Below are 24,238 nucleotides of genomic sequence, written 5' to 3'. Positions count from 1 at the left end.
GCTGGTACTAGTTAGCTGTCAGCAGAGGTAGTCGTAATGTAACTCGACCTCCTGCTGCTCATTGAAAACACATGGTACTGCTGCAGGAGGCTGGACGTGGACCTGGTGTGTGTGTGTGTGTATGCTTTGGGTTGGAAACCATGGCGATTGGTTTTCCAGCCTCCACCTTCAGTGTTGGTGCCAGGAACAGCTCCTGCGTGGGCGAAACAAGCTGAGCGTTTGGAAAGACGGGTTAGTTATCAGAGTTTCTAACCTGAGCAGATCACGTGTGCAGGCTGACGTCATGTCACAGTTACAGCAAAGCTCCTCTCCAATGTTCTCAGTTTGTTTTAGTGTGGTTATTTAGCAACAGGAGTGTTGTCATTTAGCCAAAGCAGATCACATCTACTGCATTCAGTCATTTCCTACATTTCCCTTTGAACAAGAACCAGAGAACGGATTGGTCAATGAATCAATAAATCAATTGCCGAAGGGGCTCAGGACGTGGGTCACTCATGAAGGAAAAACAGCAATCCTTCTCTGATTGCAGCTTTTCAGATGTGGGGATTTGCTGCTTTTCTATCTTTGAAACCAAAGTGGAGAGACATGCCCTCTCCTGTCTACCAGCTCTTCCTCAGTGGCCCCCAGCTGATGTAACCTAACACAGGGTGGACCATACAACTTGTTGACTATTATCCCTGACATAACACCTGTATGGCTCATGTTCCACCTGCAGGATGTTAGTGTGATAAACACAGCGGAGTCTCCACGATGTATGTACTTTATGAGATCAGGCTTGTGCTAAAGGGTGAGATGAACAGAAGTGTGCATAAGAAGGATTGTACCTCTGGATCTAAGCTAATTTAGCCTGGCTAGCTAACGTGTCTTACATGGTATCCTGCGGAGCGATGTCGACGTTTGACAGTACAAACTGTACATATACACACATGTACAAGATGTGTTATACGTTATAGTGTAAAAAAGGCAGTAGTGGGAATGTGAGGCTAGTGCAGAGGTGATGATGTGTAAAAGAAGACTAACACAACAGAACAGCAGAGCAGCTCACCGGCAAGGTTAGCTGTTATATTAAGTAGTAATGATCTGATGAAATGTAGATTAATTCATCTGTGTTAGAAGTTTAAACAGCTTCTGGGGCACACACACACACACACACACACACACAGTATGAGGAACCTGTCCTTGTAAGGTAAAAGCAGGCTGTCGGCTGCTGGTGGCCGTCTCTCTCTGTTAGTGTGTGTGTGTGTTTTAGAGGAGTGGTTCTCAGCTGGATCTTGTTGGATGGCACTTCTGGAGAGTTATGAGGTGTACCAACACACTCTCACAGGTTCCCCTCCATCACACACTTCCATGCATCGAGTCGAGGCCAACATGGCTGTAATGTGCAGATGTAGATATGCTCACACACACACACACACACACAGGTCTGGTTGTTCCTCTCAGTGTGAGAGACAGACACCAAATGTGAGGATTTTCCTTTTTATTTAAACGAAAACATCCACAAAATGTGCAAAATTCACATCGACTAAATTACAGCCATAGCTATGCTGTTTAATTAGCCTCAAAACCTGCACACATAAAACATAAAAACCAGGCGCATGCACGTGATTCGAGTGCACAGAACAGTGAAAGCATCCTCGCGAGGGAGCATTTCTGCTTCACGTGCACAGTTGTGGTCCTGCGAGCTCGGGGCGGTGACCCTCCCTGCACGCTGCATGTGATCAACACTCGCTCGCTCGTCAGGTTGACTTTAGAGACTCTGGAGGCGGGGCTGGAATAGACAGTGGCTGATGTCTCCCCTGATACTGATTTGATTACCATGGCAACGGTAGAAGCTTTGAAGCATTGGGTTATCCCTAGTTCACTTCTTGGCTATTCCCGAAGCTTTCAGCCGTATCCGGCGGCTGTGGGAATAGATACGGAAGTGAAGGTTGAATTTCCATCTATGCTTGAGGTTTCAACAACATACTGTGGTCCATGAATGCAACTCTCTCAGATGTCAGAGATTCTCACCGGCATGTGAACGCACCACACACCTGTGGCTGGTGTTAATTCACCACCCTGGTTGACCTCGACTTAACACGTTCCATGATTGGTGAGACAGAAATGTTTGTGTTGTGGTTCAGCGTCTGAGTCGAACAGAAAATTGAATTCTCACTTTTTGTGTAAGGAAACATAAATTACAATGATACTGCAGCTACTGTGCATCCTTTTTCATAAGAAGATAAAACCACTTTTGGACATATCTGTGGAAACAGCGGCTAAGCTTCGGGCCTCTGGGTGGGCGTTCCCCTCAGCAACAGACGGCCGTACTGTCCGTACCATGCATGTTGCACTACGACTGTAGCTTAGCATGACTTAGCATGTATCCTGTGAACGTTGATAACGTTTTCAACAAGCCCACATAGTGTTGGTTATGTAACATTAGCGTTATTCCACTTAGAAAGTTGAAGCTAACAAGCTAGGCTAACTAGCTCCCTTTCCAAGTGGCTAATGTTTCCCACTGACAGTATTTTATGTTCATGTTATTTCAACTCCTGCTGAGTCACCTGCAGCTCCTGCACACTCACTGATGTCTTCTGTCCCCATTATAGAAGGGGGGGGGGGGGGGGGGGGGGCTAGCTAGCGTTAGCGGTCCTTCTTGCATGAGACAAATTTTACTCTCAGTTCGACCTGAATGAAAATGATTATTTTGATTAACATTTGATATGACTGAAGTTGTGACAGCATGGTTCCATAAATCAAGAACAGGAACAAGTGTGATTGTTAAAATATGCTAGTTACCTCGCAAAATATACCGCCACACCTTAAGGCAGTTGTGAGCTCTTCCATGTTGATGTTGTCAGCTTGTTCGTATTTGCACTATAATTCAGAAACAAATAACAGCAGGGATGTGACTCGTAGACTGTCTGCATTAAAAAGAGGTCAGAGGAATCAGAGCGTACATTTGGTTCCATGTAGATCTGATCTGATTCATGTACATGAGCCTCATACATTCAGCTGGAAATGAATAAAAAACAGCAACAGCAGTGTGTGTGTGTGTGTGTGTGTGCTGCTCTGCCTAGTCCTCAGGCCAGAGGAGGCAGCCCTCCAACTAGGTCACTGCTAACAGGACATCAGATGGCTGATGGGAAAGAGAGAGAAAATAAGAGATATAATAAGGATGTTGTGATGAAGAGAGGGAAGAATAGGTGACATAGAATAGAAGAAGAAGAGAGAGAGAGAAGGTGATAATGAGAAGAGAAAGTAGACTAAAAAATATATCATATATCAATATGTCACGTTAGAGGTAGAAGAAGCACTCAGATCTGCATTTAAATCTTACGTATTAGCATCAGAACATAGTTACAGTACCAAAAGTACTCATTATGCAGAATGGCTTATTTCAGGAAAACGATTCATCATGTAACTGGATTATAATTATTGATGCACCACTAATGTTGCAGCTGGTGACGGTGGAGCTGATTTTACCTGCAATAATACATCATCATTTATTAGCTGATTTAGATTTTGTGTTAATAATCTGAATCTGTGTCAAATGAATGGAGTGGAGTAAAAAGTACCTCACCTCAAAACTGTGCTTACATTAAGTACAGTACTTGAGTAAATGTACTTAGTTACATTCCACCACCTCATCGTCTACGATTCTAAACTCACAGATTCATCAGATATATTTGTGGAAGTCGTTGATGTTGTTATGTTGACAGGATGAAAAAGCTCCTGGACGTGTACAGCATGCACACGCTAGACTTCTGTCAGGTTAATAATTAGCTCTCTGAGATGAAGGTGAAGTATTTTATTTATTTATCTCATGTTTATTCATCATATGTCCAACAAGTTATCTGGAGCTCGGTGTTAACAGACATCCGTCCCATCTGATGGGGGACTAGTTAACCCCTGGTGTGTGTTTGGATCCCAGGCTGCGAGAGCTTGAGAGCTCTGATTCATTCATTTCTCCTGACCAACACGTGGGTGAGGGGGTTGTTGGGGGGGGGGGGGGGGGGGGTTAGGGTTAACATGTATCTGTGTGTGTACTTAGATTTGATTGGATGACTGCCCACATATTCAGTTTAACGTCACATTACAGGAGGTGAGGACACTGACGCTCCGCTGGGGTTATTAGGGATTCGTGTTAATAACAAACTCCTCCTGGCCAATCAGAATTGAGTATTTTACTTTATTGCTTTATGTTGGAGGGAAATATTGTGCTTTTTACTGCACTACATTTATTTGACAGATATAGTCTGACATGTATTCATTAGTGATAAACAAAATAATATGATAATCCAACTCTGCATAACGAGTACATTTTGCTCATAATACTTATAGTGTATATACTTATACTAATACTGTACTTTTTTTTTTTATTCAGGACTTTTACGTATAATGGAGTATTTTTAGATTGTGCTATTTCTACTTGTGTGTGTGTGAAAGAGAGAGACACACATTGGTGTCAGTGTGTTTCTTGTCAACCTCGGGCATGAATGAGTTAGCACTGACCTACATCATGCTTCAGCACACACACACACACACACACACACACACACACTAACATCAGTGTGTCTCTCTGTATTATGTACACATACAGCATACACGTGCACACACATATATAAATGTACTCACACACGTGGTTACACACATTTTGATGTACACTGACACATGCAGTCATGCAAACATACACACACACACATACACACACACACACACACACACACAGTTTGTCGTCTTGATAAAATGCTGAATATGACATTTGTGTGTGTGTGTGTGTTTCTGAGGTCGATCACAGGTCGACGTTACTACACTTCATCCTGCTCACATCTATTACACACACACACACACACACACACACACACTGACTGTTGTGTATCTGTATCTATTAGCTTTTCACTGATGTCATGATGTCTGTCATCTTCATTATCTCTGATATAATTAGGGTTAATACGTTGATGTCCATTTGTCTGCACTACCCTGAATATATTCCACTCATGTTCTATAAAGTATTAATACTTTGATTTTTGTCACAGATTTCTTGTTTTTTCATGTACTTTTAATGAATGTAGTTGATGGATCATTTGATGTAATCTGTCATTCTTTAATGAAGAGAAAATACAGTTGTTGGTGCTGCATTACAGTCATTCACATCACAGAGCTACACAGAAGCAATGACAAACGTCTCACCTGTTCCCAGGAGCTCATAGGAAGTAGAGCTGTGACTAACGATTCTTTTCATTATCGATTCATCTGACGATTATTGTCACGATTCATTGATTAATCACTGAGTCTGTAAAATGTCAAATAATTGTGAACAATGCTCATCACAATTTCCCAGAACCCAAAGTGACGCCTTCAAATTTTGTCCAACCAACCGTCCAAAACCCAAAGACTCTTCATTTACTGTCAGAAGCGACAAAGAAAAGCAGCAAATCCTCACATTTAAGAAGCTGGAGCTGGAAAATGACTTAATCGATTCATCTATGACCAATAGTTGGCAACTCACTTTCTTCCGATTGATTAATGGAGTAATGGTTGCAGCTCTAATGGGGAGCCCCTGATGTCTCATGTTATGGTGAAAAAACAAAAATAAGAAAAATGCAAGCAGCATGTCAGCCCTCGATCTGTTCATTATGATGTTGCCACAGAATATATGAACTTAGTCTCATCCCTTGTGTTGATGATGTGTTCTGCCACCGCTGTTTGATGTTTCTCTGTTTTCTTCAGCGTACATGAGAATAAAATGGCAGCCCTGTGCGACCGCTGTCCTGAATCCTCTGTCTCCTCTCTCCCTGCAGTCAGCAGACAAGCAGCAGGCGCTGGAGGAGACGAAGAGCTACACCACCCAGTCTCTGGCCAGCGTCGCCTACCTCATCAACACGCTGGCCAACAACGTGCTGCAGATGTTGGACATCCAGGCCTCGCAAATCCGCCGCATGGAGAGCTCCGTCAACCACATTTCACAGGTCTGGAGGGAAAACAAGAGAACCCTGTACCATCACAGTGGTTCTCATCTCTGTTAGGAAGCCCGCACAACTAATTCTCCAAACTCCTGAGCCCTTTTCTTTGTGGGGGATTGAAGTGAGCTGTGTTTGCATCAGGTCTTGGATCTGGTTAATAACAGTATCTGATGTTCCTGCTAGAATTAGCTTCTTGTCAGGGACGAGTAACCTGGTCTGGACCAAAGAAAAACAGCTGAGTATATTTGCTGACAGCTGTCTTTATAGCAGATCAGCTCTTTCAGTTTGAAAATTGCTCTTTTTCATATCGTGATTTTGATATAAAAGTGATAAACTGGACATTTCTGTGAATCTGAGCTCCTGTTTGTGTTTGCACACGTTAACGTCACATCCTGGCATGTAAACACCTGACCCAGGTTACAGATCACTGTCTGCTGTGTGCATCCTCGAGTCATGTAGTAGTTCATCAGTAAAACAAAAGATGTGATGATAAACGGTGCAATGATGATGAATACACTGAAAGAGAAAGTCTTGTCTTGACTGAAATCCTCCACAGTCCCTTTACAGTGTGCTTATAAGAATGTAGTTTTCAGTGGTACAGAGGGTCCCTTCTCCTCCTCTGCCCTCTGAATAATCAGTATAATCAGAATACTCTGCATGCAGAAATAATGAGATGCTTTCCTCTCTGTTATTGTCAGGCCAGGATGTGATTGCACGTCATAATTACCGCTTTCTGTTCAGTGAGACAGTCACATCTGTTATGTAGGCGAATGATTCGTGCTGTGAGGCTCCCTCTCACGAAGAGTCACGCTGAAGTGATCTGTTTTAATCCATTTTACATTTCATACTGTAAGAGGAGCAGGAAATCAGACACACTTCCATAAATGTATCTGTATGATCAAACATAGCGTCTTATTCATGGTCTCAAGTAGGTTCAGTCTGGAGAAAGTGAATACAAGTGTTCTGCTTTCTTCAAATGTTTAATGTCTCACTTTGAAACCCAGTGTGAGAATTCCTCTGTGTAATGATTGTTAATTATAACAAACTACTATCTAATGTAATTATCTTCACAGCTGAATAAGAACGGTGGTCCTCTCGTGATGCTGACTGTGATCTTTCCCATCCCACTTGTGTTTGCATTCACTTAAAATGTAAATAACTCTTGTTTTTGTTTTCATCCATATTAAAGTGCATTACCACAGAAGTATCTACAGTGTGAGAGCAGAGCACCAGTGTGAAACACGAAGATTAGCTCTCACATTGAATACATTTTGGATTTTTTGGACTGGTTGTCAGACAAAGACAGACATCACTATGAGACAAAATATAAGACATAAAAATATAAGATCCGTATAAGAAGCAATACATTAATCAATAACTAAAATAGTAGTTAGCTGCCGCCCAATATTTGTAATCAGAGCTGTCCTTTCTGTGAGAGAGCACTGTTACGCCGAATGTTGACTTAAATGGAACAACAAGCTTTTATCAGAAAGGAAGAAGAGAGAATCAGAGCTGTGTGGCTCAGAGCTGTGGAGCCGTTATAACTCACACAGAGAGCATTCGCACCAAATGTCATCAATAATGTGTCTGTCTGTTACAACTGTACTGTTGTCTCAAAGACACAAGAATGTCTTAATGCTCAATGAAATCTACAGTTTGAGACGTCACACTGAACAGCTTACCGTCTTCAATTATATAAGTTCTGGTTGTGTCAGCAAACCAGCAAAGGAACACGTGTTAATGTTGAAGTTAGAATCTGTAAGATGGTCAGTCTGTCTGTAGACTGAAACGTCTCATCAGCTGCTGGATGGACTGTGATGAGATGTGGTTCAGACCTTCATGGTCCCCTCAGGATGAACTGTAGTCACTCTGGTGATCCTCTGACTCTTCATCAGCGCCACCATCAGGTCAACATGTTCATGTGTCCAACACTTTGGTTTATGACCAAATACCTGCAGAACTGATGACGTTCATCAGCCTCAGCTGGACTCTGTGTTTACTGCTAACTAGCTAATGTTAGCATGCTAAACTGAGAACACTGTAAACATTATACCTGCTAAACATTAGCATGTTAGCATTCACAGCTGCGTCTCAGTACAGCCTCACAGAGCCTTAGACTCTTGTTTTACCAAAACAGTGTGACAGTAATTTGATTTCAGGTTGGAGAAATCACATGTTATCATTTTAAATGCGCTCTTTCTCCTCTCAGACCGTTGACATTCACAAAGAGAAGGTGGCGAGGCGGGAGATCGGCATCTTGACCACCAATAAGAACACGGCCCGCTCACATAAAATTGTTGCTCCGCCCAATCCGGAGAGGCCGGTGCGCTACATCAGGAAGCCCATCGACTACAATGTGCTGGATGACATTGGACATGGAGTCAAGGTGGGAATAATAACGAGCGATGATGATGATGATGATGATGATGATGATGTGATCATGATGAAAACGGAGATTACAGATGTTTTAAGTAGTAAAACAAAAGGCCTCTGCTGTCACTAAATATTTCCATATAGACACACTAGAGTTCAGGCAGTCAGCTCGACACACCAGAAGTGATGGTGGATGTTTTGCAACCTTTAGTAAACACATGTTGCTGTGGGGGGAGGGGCATGTAGCGCACACAGAGCAAAGAGAAAGCAAAAGACAGAAATGCAGCCGTAAACACAGATCTCCACACACGATCTAGATATGTAGAGCATGCTTTTCTCGTAGTGTTAAATGCCGACATGTTGCAATAATGATCTGTTGATCGTATGATTTATTTGAGTGTAACTCACGTCCTCACTGTCAGAGCTGTATCGCATCATTTCCCTCTGACTGCCTCTCTTTATATTTTACATATTTGCATATCTTTACGTGTAGCTGTTGTTTCTGCCGTGTGTTTTAATGGCTGACGATGTGTTTGCACGATGCTGTTCACTGACACTAACCTCTAGACAACTTTTCTCCTCTCTTCTTTCTCCTCTTCCCATTGCTTTCTTTGACGTGTTAAGTGGTTGTTGAGGTTCAAGGTAAGGATGCACAACACACCTGTACATGATACCAGGACAATACATGTCATGTGTAACTGAGGAAGGAAAAAAAAGGTACCTTAAGAAACGTCAGTGACAAACAAAGGAAATGACTAATCCTGTGGGTGCTTTCAGACAGCGTGGACAGTGGATCACTGCTGCAGAGGCAGGCTGCAGCAGTGATCCACTGTCACAGCAACAGGTTACATTCAAACCTACCAGCAACCTGTACGATACCTGTACCGCACCTGTACCGCACCTGTACCGCACCCCACACGTTGATGGGGTAGGGCTAGTCACCTACTCTAACTTCACCGTGTGGCGTAATACAGCACGTGAACATGTTTGGTGTGTTTGTTCACTGCTGGTGAAGAGGTGTTTACTTCTGGTGCTCAGATATCTGTAAAATGAGCTCCTGTAAAGTTTTTGTTTGGTGTGGTTTCTGTGGTTGTTCACAGAGCGAGCCTCGACGATGGCGAACTCAGACAGCAGCCGCCTGCCTCATATTCACTGTGACTAGATGTGTGTGTGGTTACTCACACGTAGACGCCACCATTGGTCTCTCAGTGGTCCTGTTTTTATCGTTTCTAATTAAAGCAGGTAGTTTGAAAGAAGAGCACGTTAAGACATTCTGCACATTGGGGGCTTCATGAAACACCGAGCCTCAGGACTCACCTTTGATTTCACGACGTTTCTGCAGGTGAACGGCCAGCAGAACACGAAACCGGGAGGGGGTCTGTCCCGGACCGACCCCCCCACCCAGAAACCGCCCAGCCCACCGAGGGCAGGCAAGGGCATCTTAGGGTATGTACATGTCTATACATATACACTCACACACTCCCACTCTGACATTAACCCCCCCCCTTTTCGTGTTCTGACCGTTTTGTGTACTTCTTGGATCTACTTTTCTCTGCTGTGTTGATATGTTTGTGTCTTTAAGGTGTGAGAGACGTCTGAATAACGTGCCGTGTTATATTCAGTGTTATGAATGTAAATGTGAATTGGGCAGACGAGTCCACCTGCACAGGAGCACAGATGTGGAAGTAAGGTGTGTGTGTGTGTGTGTGTGTGTGTGTTTGTCTCTTGTGGGAGGACGGAGGATCCTGCGGCGAGCTTATTACAGATTAGACCCGGCAGAGGGGGTGACATCACACACACACAGTGAACGCAGTGAACGCAGTGAACACAGTGAACGCAGTGAACGCAGTGCTCAGAGGAACAACGTCATGTGCTGTGAAAGCTTGTTGTGTTCTCTCCCTTCAAACATCTAGGTCACCCAGCTGTGTCTCCTTCCTGCTCCCTCCTGATCTTCATCTCCTTTTTGCTCCCTCTCTCCCTCTCGTCCTTCAGTCTTCTCCCTCTCGTCCTTCAGTCTTCTCTCCCTCTCGTCCTTCAGTCTTCTCCCTCTCGTCCTTCAGTCTTCTCCCTCTCGTCCTTCTCTCTTCTCCCTCTCGTCCTTCAGTCTTCTCTCCCTCTCGTCCCTCAGTCTTCTCCCTCTCGTCCTTCTCTCTTCTCCCTCTCGTCCCTCAGTCTTCTCCCTCTCGTCCCTCAGTCTTCTCCCTCTCGTCCTTCAGTCTTCTCCCTCTCGTCCTTCAGTCTTCTCTCCCTCTCGTCCTTCAGTCTTCTCCCTCTCGTCCTTCTCTCTTCTCCCTCTCGTCCTTCAGTCTTCTCTCCCTCTCGTCCTTCAGTCTTCTCTCCCTCTCGTCCTTCAGTCTTCTCCCTCTCGTCCTTCAGTCTTCTCTCCCTCTCGTCCTTCAGTCTTCTCCCTCTCGTCCTTCAGTCTTCACTCCCTCTCGTCCTTCAGTCTTCTCCCTCTCGTCCTTCTCTCTTCTCCCTCTCGTCCCTCAGTCTTCTCCCTCTCGTCCTTCAGTCTTCACTCCCTCTCGTCCTTCAGTCTTCTCCCTCTCGTCCTTCTCTCTTCTCCCTCTCGTCCCTCAGTCTTCTCCCTCTCGTCCTTCAGTCTTCTCCCTCTCGTCCTTCTCTCTTCTCCCTCTCGTCCCTCAGTCTTCTCCCTCTCGTCCCTCAGTCTTCTCCCTCTCGTCCTTCAGTCTTCTCTCCCTCTCGTCCCTCAGTCTTCTCCCTCTCGTCCTTCAGTCTTCTCTCCCTCTCGTCCTTCAGTCTTCTCCCTCTCGTCCTTCTCTCTTCTCCCTCTCGTCCCTCAGTCTTCTCCCTCTCGTCCTTCAGTCTTCTCTCCCTCTCGTCCCTCAGTCTTCTCCCTCTCGTCCTTCAGTCTTCTCTCCCTCTCGTCCCTCAGTCTTCTCCCTCTCGTCCTTCAGTCTTCTCTCCCTCTCGTCCCTCAGTCTTCTCCCTCTCGTCCTTCAGTCTTCTCTCCCTCTCGTCCTTCAGTCTTCTCCCTCTCGTCCTTCAGTCTTCTCTCCCTCTCGTCCCTCAGTCTTCTCCCTCTCGTCCTTCAGTCTTCTCTCCCTCTCGTCCCTCAGTCTTCTCCCTCTCGTCCTTCAGTCTTCTCTCCCTCTCGTCCCTCAGTCTTCTCCCTCTCGTCCTTCAGTCTTCTCTCCCTCTCGTCCTTCAGTCTTCTCCCTCTCGTCCTTCAGTCTTCTCTCCCTCTCGTCCTTCAGTCTTCTCCCTCTCGTCCTTCAGTCTTCTCCCTCTCGTCCTTCAGTCTTCTCTCCCTCTCGTCCTTCAGTCTTCTCCCTCTCGTCCTTCTCTCTTCTCCCTCTCGTCCTTCAGTCTTCTCTCCCTCTCGTCCTTCTCTCTTCTCCCTCTCGTCCTTCAGTCTTCTCTCCCTCTCGTCCTTCAGTCTTCTCCCTCTCGTCCTTCAGCCTTCTCCCTCTCGTCCTTCAGTCTTCTCCCTCTCGTCCTTCTCTCTTCTCCCTCTCGTCCTTCTCTCTTCTCCCTCTCGTCCCTCAGTCTTCTCCCTCTCTCCCTCTCGTCCTTCAGTCTTCTCCCTCTCGTCCTTCAGTCTTCTCTCCCTCTCGTCCTTCAGTCTTCTCTCCCTCTCGTCCTTCAGTCTTCTCCCTCTCGTCCTTCAGTCTTCTCCCTCTCGTCCTTCAGTCTTCTCTCCCTCTCGTCCTTCAGTCTTCTCCCTCTCGTCCTTCTCTCTTCTCCCTCTCGTCCTTCAGTCTTCTCTCCCTCTCGTCCTTCTCTCTTCTCCCTCTCGTCCTTCAGTCTTCTCCCTCTCGTCCTTCAGTCTTCTCCCTCTCGTCCTTCAGTCTTCTCTCCCTCTCGTCCTTCAGTCTTCTCTCCCTCTCGTCCTTCAGTCTTCTCTCTTCTCCCTCTCGTCCTTCAGTCTTCTCTCCCTCTCGTCCTTCAGTCTTCTCTCCCTCTCGTCCTTCAGTCTTCTCTCTTCTCCCTCTCGTCCTTCAGTCTTCTCCCTCTCGTCCTTCTCTCTTCTCCCTCTCGTCCTTCAGTCTTCTCTCCCTCTCGTCCTTCTCTCTTCTCCCTCTCGTCCTTCAGTCTTCTCTCCCTCTCGTCCTTCAGTCTTCTCTCCCTCTCGTCCTTCAGTCTTCTCTCTTCTCCCTCTCGTCCTTCAGTCTTCTCTCCCTCTCGTCCTTCAGTCTTCTCCCTCTCGTCCTTCTCTCTTCTCCCTCTCGTCCTTCAGTCTTCTCTCTTCTCCCTCTCGTCCTTCAGTCTTCTCCCTCTCGTCCTTCAGTCTTCTCTCCCTCTCGTCCTTCAGTCTTCTCTCCCTCTCGTCCTTCAGTCTTCTCTCCCTCTCGTCCTTCTCTCTTCTCCCTCTCGTCCTTCAGTCTTCTCCCTCTCGTCCTTCAGTCTTCTCTCCCTCTCGTCCTTCAGTCTTCTCCCTCTGTGTTAGATATTCAGATTGATACCTCTCTCGTGTCTGTACCGTAAATATGAAGCTGGAGCCAGCAGCCGGTTAGCTTAGCACAAAGACAGGAAACAGAGGGAAACAGCTAGCTTGGCTCTGTCTCAAGGTAACAAAATCCACCTACCAGCACCTCTAAAGCTCACTGATTAACACGTTATATCTCGTTTAATTCAGCGTTTAAGAGCAACAAGTTGAGACTTAACAAATGTCAACATCAATGTTATAAAGCTCAAATACAGGCCAGGCACTGTTAAACAAGATGATTTTTACGGGTTAAACAGTTGAGAAATAAGATGTCATAGTGAGTGTTAGAACTAGGTGTTTTTTTAAACTTTGGACTGAGCTAGGCTAGCTATTTGTAGTCTTTATGCTAAGCTAACTGCCTGCTGGCTGTAGCTTCATATCAACCATACAGACCTGAGAGTGGCAGCTCATCTAACTCTGTGAATATGCTTATTTCGGAGTTTAACACTTACGATGTGTTATTGTGTGTGTGTGTGCCAGATAGCACAACCTGCCAGAGCCAGCTGGTCTAGCACCACCTAGGCCCCTGTTGGTGTGTTCCTTCCTGTTCCCTGTGTGTCACCTGCTGATCAGCCGGCTGATTCAGTACGATGAATCTTAATAAACAGGATCGTTACCAAAGCACCGCATGACCTGAAGATATGAGTGAATGAAAGAATAAAATGGCTCCCATGTATAGAATAAGATCAGAAAGTGAGTTTGTAGGAAGAAGTGAACAGAAGCAGTTTGTTGGATCCGAAGCTGTGTTCAACAAGCCAAGTCCGTCCGTCCGTCTGTCCTTCTGTCCCCACACAAACACAATGTGCACGCAGAGACGAGGCACAAACACACAGCAGTGAGCTGGCATCATGCTGCAATCAACAGGCCAATCCTTCTGTCAATACACACACACACACCAACAACAACACCCCAGAAACACACTCACACATCATGTTCACGCTCTCTATCTGTTCTGTTCTTGTGTAATTCTATTTTTGTGTTTGCAGACTTGTTTTTTAGTGACACACTACAGAAAGTAAGATGATTTATCACAAGCTGTACACACATTATGCTGTTGAAATATTGATTTTACTCTAGTGAAGTGTAACTGATGTGTTTGCTTTCAAATCATATTTCAGAGTTATGCTTGTGTTTGTTTGTACTGCAGTAACTGACGTGTGTTGATTTTTGGAGAAATCTTCACCCTGAATGTATCAGACTGACTGCTGTTTGTCTTCAGTGTGGTTCGTGTGTGTTTTTATTCTCTTCTTCTCTACAGTTTTATGATGCTGGAGAAGTTGATATTCTCTAAAAATACATCCTGACCTTTAAACATGACCTTAACAGATTTCTGTTTCTCTTACAGCAAAAAGAAATGTGTAATTAATATCAATCATGATGCTATATTCATGTACTGTGCTACCTTGAAATCCATGACTATGTAATGCCACGTTTAATTTAATTATAACTATATTTATGGCTTCACCGAGCTGACAGTTAATTCGCTGTCTGCTCTCTGGGTTGGAGCTACAGCGCCCTCCTGTGGCTCTTTGCCCACATTAACGTTAATAAATAGCCTGGCTTAAGATGTTCCATTAAATGTTATTAAAGTTCGGATCTAATAAGGGATTGAAACATCTTCTGCCCTCAGTGTGCATGTAGTCTCACAGCTCTGCTAAACATTCCTGCACTTCAGGTTAAAGACACAAGTTGTTTTTTTGGCATTTTTGCTGTGAAACTGAAAACCATTCTGCATAAAACAAAACAAAGGAATGATTATTAGTCAGAAAACAAGACCAGAGATATTGTAGAAACTAATGAGTGCAATAACAAGAAAACTGGATTCACAAAGGCACAGAAGAATTGTCAGTTTATTTCCGTAATACAAAGAAAGAATAACGTTAAAGCTGCGGTCGGCAGTTTTATTTTGGCATAATTGGGCAAAAAATCCATAATAAGCTTTCAGTATGTTGTAATTCAAGTGGTCTGAGAGGAAACTAGACTTCTGCTCCTCCTCTTGGCTCTATCTTAAAGAGATTTTGGCCAATCACAGGTCGTTTCAGAGAGAGCGCGTTCCTATTGGCTGTTCCTATTGACCTCTACGAATGCAGAAGTGCGTGCACGGCCGCTCAGAAGGAGATAGTCTGATACAATGATAGAAAATACAGCAGGAGCAGGCGGGGAACGGAGGGGGGAGAGCTGTGCCGTTCTTCCAGAAAACTGCCTCCTCCAGCTTTAAGCCAGCTTTAATCGAGTAAATGAATTTACTTTAACATGAAATGAGAATGTTTTGTTCCAGACTCTCAGGTCGTGCTGGACATCCTGCACAGGAAGTGCTCCCCCTACAGGACAATGGTGTCAGACTTTGTCATCAGAAGTAAACCTCCCCCACCCCCTCCCCATTAACGCTGTCTCCTCCCTACCTCTTGCATGTGCAGGAAGAACTCCCCCTACAGGACACTGGAGCCAGTGCGCCCCCCAGTGGTGCCCAACGATTATGTCTCCAGCCCCACCAGAAACAATACGGCCGTCGGACAGTTTCCCAGTCCGGCCCGCACCGCCACCCTCAACCATCGCCCCCGAACCTACAGGTAGCCGGGTCGGCGTGTAAACATGGCAGATCGGGAGGCCTCGAACACAACACGTGTTGAATGTCGTGTGTAAAAGATATCTGTCTCTCTGTAGAGCTTTTACAAAAAGGCAGATATTCAACACATCCATACGTCTAGTTTGGGACTGCAGCGCTTCAGTGTAACATGACTAACTACTAATGCTGAAGAAGAGATGCATCCTCTTATCGCATCCTTCGTGCTTCATGTTCATGCTTTCAATCTTTCAGCAAAGTGACTCAACATGAGCAAATATTTTGGGTCAGTTGAGCCTCGTTTGTATCGCAAGGCAAAGGGGGGGGGGGTTATGAAGAGAAAAAAATAAGTGTTGGATGCCACTCTCATGTCTGCATTTAAATGTGAAGCTGGAGGCAGGAGACATTAGCCTAGCTTAGCATAAAGACTGGTAGCAGAGGAAACAGCTAGCCTGACTTCTGTTACCTTTGGACAGAGCCAGGCTAGCTGCTTCCCCTTGTTTCCAGTCTTTATGCTAAGCTAAGCTAACCAGCTGCTGACTGTAGCGTCATATTTAGCGTACAGGTGGTATCAGTCTTCTCATCTAATCTAAAGTATAGATAGTAGTATAGATGAACCCTGATAAGCTGTTGAGCTGTGTTTCTCTGTGAACTACACAGAAAAGTAATAATTCCCCAAAATCTTTGCATGTGAGTCCTCACCTTTCTTCTGGCTTCGCTGTTGAACCTCATCACACTTCTCTCTGCTTCAGCTTCTCAGTGTGTGAAAGCTGCTGCTGTCCAGTGTTTCTGCTCGGAGAGTTCATTTAGTTTTGGTTGATTTGAAATACAAAATATGTCGTGGTTAGTGCATGAATATTTGATCATTAATGGTTAAAAACATTATGTAGTAAAGTGTAACCAATGTTAGTTAGTTATTGTTAGTTTTCCAGAGCATCATCTTGCTTTATATAATATTTCCAAAATGTCCTCTGGAGCATCTTTTCGGGGTCTGTGTTGAGGAAAAGTTTGGGAATCCAGACCAGAAACCTGAAACCAAATGTCCTGATGTCTCAGCAGAGCAGTCGTCTTGTTGTCGTGTTGCAGCATCACTGCTGACTGAAGTCTAACGTTTGCTTTCATCCTCACAGCATCAGCTAACTAACTTTTCTCCTCATTCATTGATTCATTCACTTCCAGTCTGTAGCTTCATTTCCTCTCTGTTGCTGTAACTCGTTGGTGCTCTGGATGGGAAAAGTTCACTCAAAGTGTTTTTCTGTTAGTCTGGGAAATGATTTAGGGTTAGGCTTTTAAATAACTGGTAGTAAATGATGTGGTACATGTACTGCAGTTTTCACATTTTACTTCATTTCAACAATTTAAAAATCAAAAAAATCGGTTTTATTATTTATTTATTTGTTTACTATTTGAATCACTGAACAAATGTGTGATCATCTCTGCTGTCCAATCACAGCTCTGCTACACACAGTTCTAGAATATTTCCCATCCAATCACCACCTTTGTCTGTCCTGGTCTGGAGCCTTTAGCCAATCAGATTTGTTGCTGTTTGTTTGCTGTTTCTCTGCAGGCGGCGGACTTCCTGTCTGTTACTTCTTATTTTGTCTTCATCAGTTTGACTTTCTGAAAAACAAATAGACCTGATCACTTGTGTCTGCTACAGTACATTGATTATCCTGATTATCCTGCTCTGTGTGTGTGTGTGTGTGTGTGTGTGCAGTGGTAGCAGTGGGGGCAGCCATCCCAGCAGCAGCAGTCGGAGCAGCAGCAGGGAGAACAGTGGCAGCGGCTGTGTGGGCGTTCCCATCGCCGTGCCAACGCCCTCCCCGCCCTCCACCTTCCCAGGTAACCTACTCACACACACACACACACACACACACACACACACACACACTTGTCCTGTCCCTCAGTTCTTGTTGAGTTCATGGGACGTTGTGTAGGACTGTGATACTGCTGACCTGTTACTGTTACTGGAGCTTTGTGTTTGGTTGTTTATTCCCTTTATTCCTTCCCTCAGTCACTTTCTTTTTTCCTCTTTTCTTCCATTCTTATGTGTTCTCACCTGTCCAGACATGTCATATTAATACTAGTTATCTTCATTTTTAAATTTAGCAGCAATAATGTTTTATTAAACCACATAAACATCTTATTTTTCGGATGTTTGGATATCTTTATCTTGAGATATTTACAGTTGCGCTGCGGTTTCTTCACTCCCTCCTTGAACCTTCCTTTTCTTCCTTCCTTCTTTGCTTTCCTCCTTCTTGAAGTTTCCCCGACTGCAGGACCAGCTAGCTCCTCCTCCACTGCTCCTAACTCCTCCCCCTCCCCCTCCCCGACTCCTTCCTCCTTCTCCTCCTCTTCCTCCACCACAACCTTAACACAACCCAACGCAGCGTTGCCACCAAACTCACCTTCACAACACGCTGACTCATCTCCTCAACCAAACTCGCAATCAGACGCACCCGCCAACACCTCCCCGCCCTCTAACCCCGCCCCCTGCACGTCCGAGGTCCAGCCGCTCATTTTGCCTGAAGAACTGTCTCCTCTCCTTCCTCCTGCCCCACCTCCTCCACTCTCCTCTTCCTCCTCCTCCTCATCACCTGCCGAAGGTGAGTTTCTCCAACGACACCACCTCCATCGCCAGCCTCGCCCAGTCCTGCTCCTCCATTCTCCATTTTGTTCCTCCAGAAGCTGTTGTCATAATGAGGTTTGACAGCTGCTGATCTGATCTGCAACTTAAGCTTCATTTGTAATGATCAATAATTAGTTATTGTTCAGCGACACACGATGTTACTCTAATTCCACTGTGCAGCTCTGTGTTGTAGAATGACTAATTAATGAACCTTGAACCTTGAAAATCATCACGCTGGAGACGCTGCACCCAGATAACGTTCAACAGACCGAAACGATGAATCGATGATGATCGATTATCGATTATCCACTAATGGCTCAGCTCTGGTTCTGAGTCTGTTCCAGGAAGCAGCTTCTCATGTTCGGTCAGATTGTATCAGCTGTAAATAAACTTTCTGCTGTTGTCTTGGCAACGTGTTCTCTGCAGGTCGCAGACAAAGATAGTTTGTGAGAGAAAGACGCTCCACTCTGTGACACAGTGGAGACTCTTATCGAGTGAAGCGATCAACAGATCCTCCCACGTAAACTTTCATTCCTATCAGATCAATAACTAAAGAGTCGGCAGGCTGCAGCTGTTGTTTCAGTGTGTAGCTTCAGGTGGAAACCATTGAAGTTTCTGATCTCAGATCATCTCAGTTATGTTATTTATAATTTATACATTCAAATGTTGGAAGCAAAACCTAGAAAGATCAGAAGTTCTTCAACACTGGATTCAGATGTAATAAAAGACATGAGGTCTGCTTTTATTTTTAGGAGCTGCGCAGGCAGAAGCATGGCAGCCTCCTTCAGCTCACAGAACATGCAGCTGTTTTAATGCCCCGTCATGTTGATCTCTCGATGGACGCTGCTCTCCTTCTGCAGCACTGAGGTGATACAGGGCACCCAGCCTGTGTGGAACACGTCCTTTTAGATTTGGTAGTTTTTATCACCTTGAGGCCTGAAATGAAAACCTGTTGAATCAAACTGAAACCAGTTAGTGTATTTCCAGTGTAGGAGTTGCACCAACATGTTGACTGGTCAAACAGCCTCATTGTTGGGTTTCAAAAGGAGCCAGTTCGGTTACCTGTCCTCTGTCTAACCCGGACCCCCTCTGCCGTTTCAGGTCCTTTCGTCCCTCAGTTCTACAGTATGAACCGGCCTCAGCCTCGACAGCAGGCTCCACAGGTGGGGGGGTCACTGCCGTACCGCCGCCCCCCCTCTGTGAACGGTCAGCCAATCGTAATACAGAACCAGGTCAACGGTGGTCCCTATTACAACCAAAGCCCAGGTATGCAAACCAACAGGACCCTGCAGTGAAACCAGTGTGATGAAGCTCATACTGGCTGAAGAGTACAAGACACATTTTCATCTCATTTATTCTGATTATTAGTGAGCAAAAAGCTCCATATGTTGATATTAATATGTTAACTCTGGTGTTGGCAGCCTCCCCCCCGCCCCCCTCCCTCCTCCAGTTCACTCCTCAGCTTCCTCTGATGGGTTTCGTCGCTCGAGTTCAGGAGTCCAGTAAGTCTGAATGTTTTTGTTCATCTTTTTAATCTTGCACCACACAAATGTTTCCTGACGTCAGTCTTGTTGTGAATATGAGTCTGTAAAACACCGACTTCAGAGGTCAGACAGCTGCGACTGGCTTCATGTGATTCTCCTCATTCTGCCGTGTCTTCTTGGTGTTTTATTTTGTTAAATTGCTGTAGGAGGATTTAGATGTGACCCACGTTGTGGAACTGGACCTTAACTTAGGTTCAAACCTGTGGTTCGGTTCATTTAACAACATGCACGGCACACATTGAATGAATCCAGTAAAAACAAAAACGGAACAAGGAGCACAACTCACATTTTCACACCCACCCCATCTCCAGTCTCAGACGCCCCTCCTCCCCCTCACCCGGCTGCCGAGACTCAATCGGGCCCAGAGGAGCCCCCGCCCACTCCTCAGCCACTGGAGGATGGACACGAAGAGGAGGACTCGGCAGTAGTGGAGTACAACGACCCGTACGCCGAAGAAGACCCACCGTGGGCCCCCAGGACCTACCTGGAGAAAGGTACGCTCCAGGAACACACAGGAGTCACAAAGCTGTGTCATGACAGTCGACTGCAACACTACACACTAATACTACACACTAATACTGCAGGACTAATACTACACACTAATACTGCAGGACTAATACTACACACTAATACTGCAGGACTAATACTAAACTCTAATACTACACACTAATACTGCAGGACTAATACTATACACTATTACTGCAGGACTAATACTGCAGCATTAATACTGTAGGACTAATACTACACACTAATACTGCAGGACTAATACTAAACACTAATACTACACACTAATACTACACACTAATACTGCAGGACTAATACTATACACTATTACTGCAGGACTAATACTACACACTAATACTACACACTAATACTGCAGGACTAATACTATACACTATTACTGCAGGACTAATACTGCAGCATTAATACTGCAGGACTAATACTACACACTAATACTGCAGGACTAATACTGCAGCATTAATACTACAGGACTAATACTACACACTAATACTACACACTAATACTACACACTAATACTGCAGGACTAATACTATACACTATTACCGCAGGACTAATACTGCAGCATTAATACTGCAGGACTAATACTATACACTATTACCGCAGGACTAATACTACACACTAATACTACACACTAATACTGCAGGACTAATACTACAGGACTAATACTATACACTAATACTGCAGGACTAATACTACAGCATTAATACTACAGGACTAATACTACACACTAATACTGCAGGACTAATACTATACACTATTACCGCAGGACTAATACTACACACTAATACTGCAGGACTAATACTGCAGCATTAATACTGCAGGACTAATACTACACACTAATACTGCACACTAATACTGCAGCATTAATACTGCAGGACTAATACTACACACTAATACTGCAGGACTAATACTACACACTAATACTACACACTAACACTGCAGGACTAATACTACACACTAATACTGCAGCACTAATACTACAGCGCTAATACTACACACTAATACTGCAGGACTAATACTACACACTAATACTGCACACTAATACTGCAGGACTAATGCAGGACTAATACTACACACTAATACTACACACTAATACTACACACTAATACTGCAGGACTAATGCAGGACTAATACTACACACTAACACTGCAGGACTAATACTACACACTAATACTACAGCACTAATAGACTCTAGAACCACATACGTTGCTCAGACATTCAGATTAATTTTTCTGCGCTAATATTTGGCTGTAGTAATATTTGGCTGTGCTAATATTTGGCTGTAGTAATATTTGGCTGTGCTAATATTTGGCTGTAGTAATATTTGGCTGTGCTAATATTTGGCTGTAGTAATATTTGGCTGTAGTAATATTTGGCTGTGCTAATATTTGGCTGTAGTAATATTTGGCTATAGTAATGTTTGGCTGTAGTAATATTTGGCTGTAGTAATATTTGGCTGTACTAATATTTGGCTGTGGTAATATTTGGCTGTAGTAATATTTGGCTGTGCTAATATTTGGCTGTAGTAATATTTGGCTGTAGTAATATTTGGCTGTACTAATATTTGGCTGTAGTAATATTTGGCTGTAGTAATATTTGGCTGTGCTAATATTTGGCTGTGCTAATATTTGGCTGTAGTAATATTTGGCTGTAGTAATATTTTGCTGTAGTAATATTTGGCTGTGCTAATATTTGGCTGTGCTAATATTTGGCTGTAGTAATATTTGGCTGTAGTAATATTTGGCTGTGCTAATGTTTGGCTGTAGTAATATTTGTCTGTAGTAATATTTGGCTGTAGTAATATTTAATATTTGGCTGTAGTAATATTTGGCTGTAGTAATATTTAATATTTGGCTGTAGTAATATTTGGCTGTAGTAATGTTTGGCTGTAGTAATATTTAATATTTGGCTGTAGTAATATTTGGCTGTAGTAATATTTGTCTGTAGTAATATTTGGCTGTACTAATGTTTGGCTGTAGTAATATTTGGCTGTAGTAATATTTAATATTTGGCTGTAGTAATATTTGGCTGTGCTAATATTTGGCTGTAGTAATATTTGGCTGTAGTAATATTTGGCTGTACTAATGTTTGGCTGTAGTAATATTTGGCTGTAGTAATATTTGGCTGTAGTAATATTTAATATTTAGCTGTAGTAATATTTGGCTGTAGTAATATTTGGCTGTGCTAATGTTTGGCTGTAGTAATATTTGGCTGTAGTAATATTTAATATTTAGCTGTAGTAATATTTGGCTGTAGTAATATTTGGCTGTACTAATGTTTGGCTGTAGTAATATTTGGCTGTAGTAATATTTAATATTTAGCTGTAGTAATATTTGGCTGTAGTAATATTTGGCTGTGCTAATATTTGGCTGTAGTAATATTTGGCTGTAGTAATATTTAATATTTAGCTGTAGTAATATTTGGCTGTAGTAATATTTGGCTGTGCTAATATTTGGCTGTAGTAATGTTTGGCTGTAGTAATATTTAATATTTGTCTGTAGTAATATTTGTCTGTAGTAATATTTAATATTTGGCTGTAGTAATATTTGGCTGTAGTAATATTTAATATTTGGCTTTGTTAATATTTGGCTGTAGTAATATTTGGCTGTAGTAATATTTGGCTGTGCTAATATTTGGCTGTAGTAATATTTGGCTGCGCTAATATTTGGCTCTAGTAATATTTAATATTTGGCTGTAGTAATATTTGGCTGTAGTAATGTTTGGCTGTAGTAATATTTGGCTGTGCTAATATTTGTCTGTAGTAATATTTGGCTGTAGTAATATTTAATATTTAGCTGTAGTAATATTTGGCTGTAGTAATATTTGGCTGTGCTAATGTTTGGCTGTAGTAATATTTGGCTGTAGTAATATTTGGCTGTGCTAATGTTTGGCTGTAGTAATATTTGGCTGTAGTAATATTTAATATTTGGCTGTAGTAATATTTGGCTGTGCTAATGTTTGGCTGTAGTAATATTTGGCTGTAGTAATATTTAATATTTGGCTGTAGTAATATTTGGCTGCAGTAATATTTAATATTTGGCTGTGCTAATATTTGGCTGTAGTAATATTTGGCTGTGCTAATGTTTGGCTGTAGTAATATTTGGCTGTAGTAATATTTGGCTGTGTTAATATTTAGCTGTAGTAATATTTGGCTGTAGTAATATTTGGCTGTGCTAATATTTGGCTGTAGTAATATTTGGCTGTGCTAATGTTTGGCTGTAGTAATATTTGGTTGTGCTAATATTTGGCTGTAGTAATATTTGGCTGTGCTAATGTTTGGCTGTAGTAATATTTGGCTGTAGTAATATTTGGCTGTAGTAATATTTAATATTTGTCTGTAGTAATATTTGGCTGTAGTAATATTTAATATTTGGCTGTAGTAATGTTTGGCTGTAGTAATATTTAATATTTGGCTGTAGTAATATTTGGCTGTGCTAATGTTTGGCTGTAGTAATATTTGGCTGTAGTAATATTTAATATTTGGCTGCAGTAATATTTGGCTGTGCTAATGTTTGGCTGTAGTAATATTTGGCTGTAGTAATATTTAATATTTGGCTGTAGTAATATTTGGCTGTAGTAATATTTGGCTGTACTAATATCACGAACACTGTGGGCTCCTGCTGTGACTGAACGGGCCGAACATGTCGATCATTGTGTTTCTACCTTCACAACATGCTGATGATTATTAGTGATAATGTTTTGGTGTGTCTGTCGCCCTCCAGTGGTGGCCATCTACGACTACGCGGCCGACAAGGAGGACGAGCTGTCGTTCCAGGAAGGAGCCATCATCTACGTCATCAAGAAGAACGAGGACGGGTGGTATGAAGGGGTGATGAACGCCACCACCGGCCTCTTCCCTGGAAACTACGTGGAGTCCATCATGCACTACGCCGACTGAGGAAAGAGAAGAAGGAGTTTTTATTTCCTGTTTGTTCAGTCGCTCCTCGTTGTCTCTGGACATGTGTTGTCTCGCTGCGTGGGCTCGATCACACCTGAACCTGGAGGGAGAAGAGGTTCCTTTAGATTCACACTAACCAATCACAAGCTGATCAGGGCGAACAGAAATCATAGTTCACTGATTATTATTGTTCACTGTGAGTGTGAGCACCAGCCATCTGTCTCTTTCTACCCAGAAGGCTTTGCATTTAGGGGATCTGTGCTGGTTCAGATTATGTTCTGAAATAAGGACTGGGAGGCACTTCAGACCTC

General features: G+C 43.5%; 1 protein-coding gene across 27 annotated transcripts in view; it reads left to right on the top strand.

Moving 5' to 3' along the window:
- The window catches only part of LOC139292294 (abl interactor 2-like), a 27,543-nt gene extending 3,616 nt beyond the window's left edge, over positions 1 to 23,927 (top strand). Inside the window, exons 2-12 of one of the 27 annotated variants that reach the window (XM_070914573.1) lie at positions 5,787 to 5,954; positions 8,158 to 8,334; positions 8,946 to 8,963; positions 9,664 to 9,767; positions 15,189 to 15,341; positions 17,052 to 17,176; positions 17,599 to 17,940; positions 19,065 to 19,229; positions 19,385 to 19,465; positions 19,819 to 20,001; positions 23,752 to 23,927. In XM_070914573.1, the coding sequence (XP_070770674.1) occupies positions 5,787 to 5,954; positions 8,158 to 8,334; positions 8,946 to 8,963; positions 9,664 to 9,767; positions 15,189 to 15,341; positions 17,052 to 17,176; positions 17,599 to 17,940; positions 19,065 to 19,229; positions 19,385 to 19,465; positions 19,819 to 20,001; positions 23,752 to 23,927 (1,692 nt within the window). The other 26 variants (XM_070914577.1, XM_070914576.1, XM_070914591.1 and 23 more) reach the window with 26 other exon arrangements.
- Positions 23,928 to 24,238: the final 311 nt, after the last annotated feature.

The sequence above is a fragment of the Enoplosus armatus genome, chromosome 11, assembly GCF_043641665.1.
Source record: "Enoplosus armatus isolate fEnoArm2 chromosome 11, fEnoArm2.hap1, whole genome shotgun sequence".
NCBI classification, from domain to species: Eukaryota; Metazoa; Chordata; class Actinopteri; order Centrarchiformes; family Enoplosidae; genus Enoplosus; species Enoplosus armatus.
Note: the sequence above shows the minus strand (reverse complement) of the source record. Positions and strands in the feature narration are given on the sequence as shown.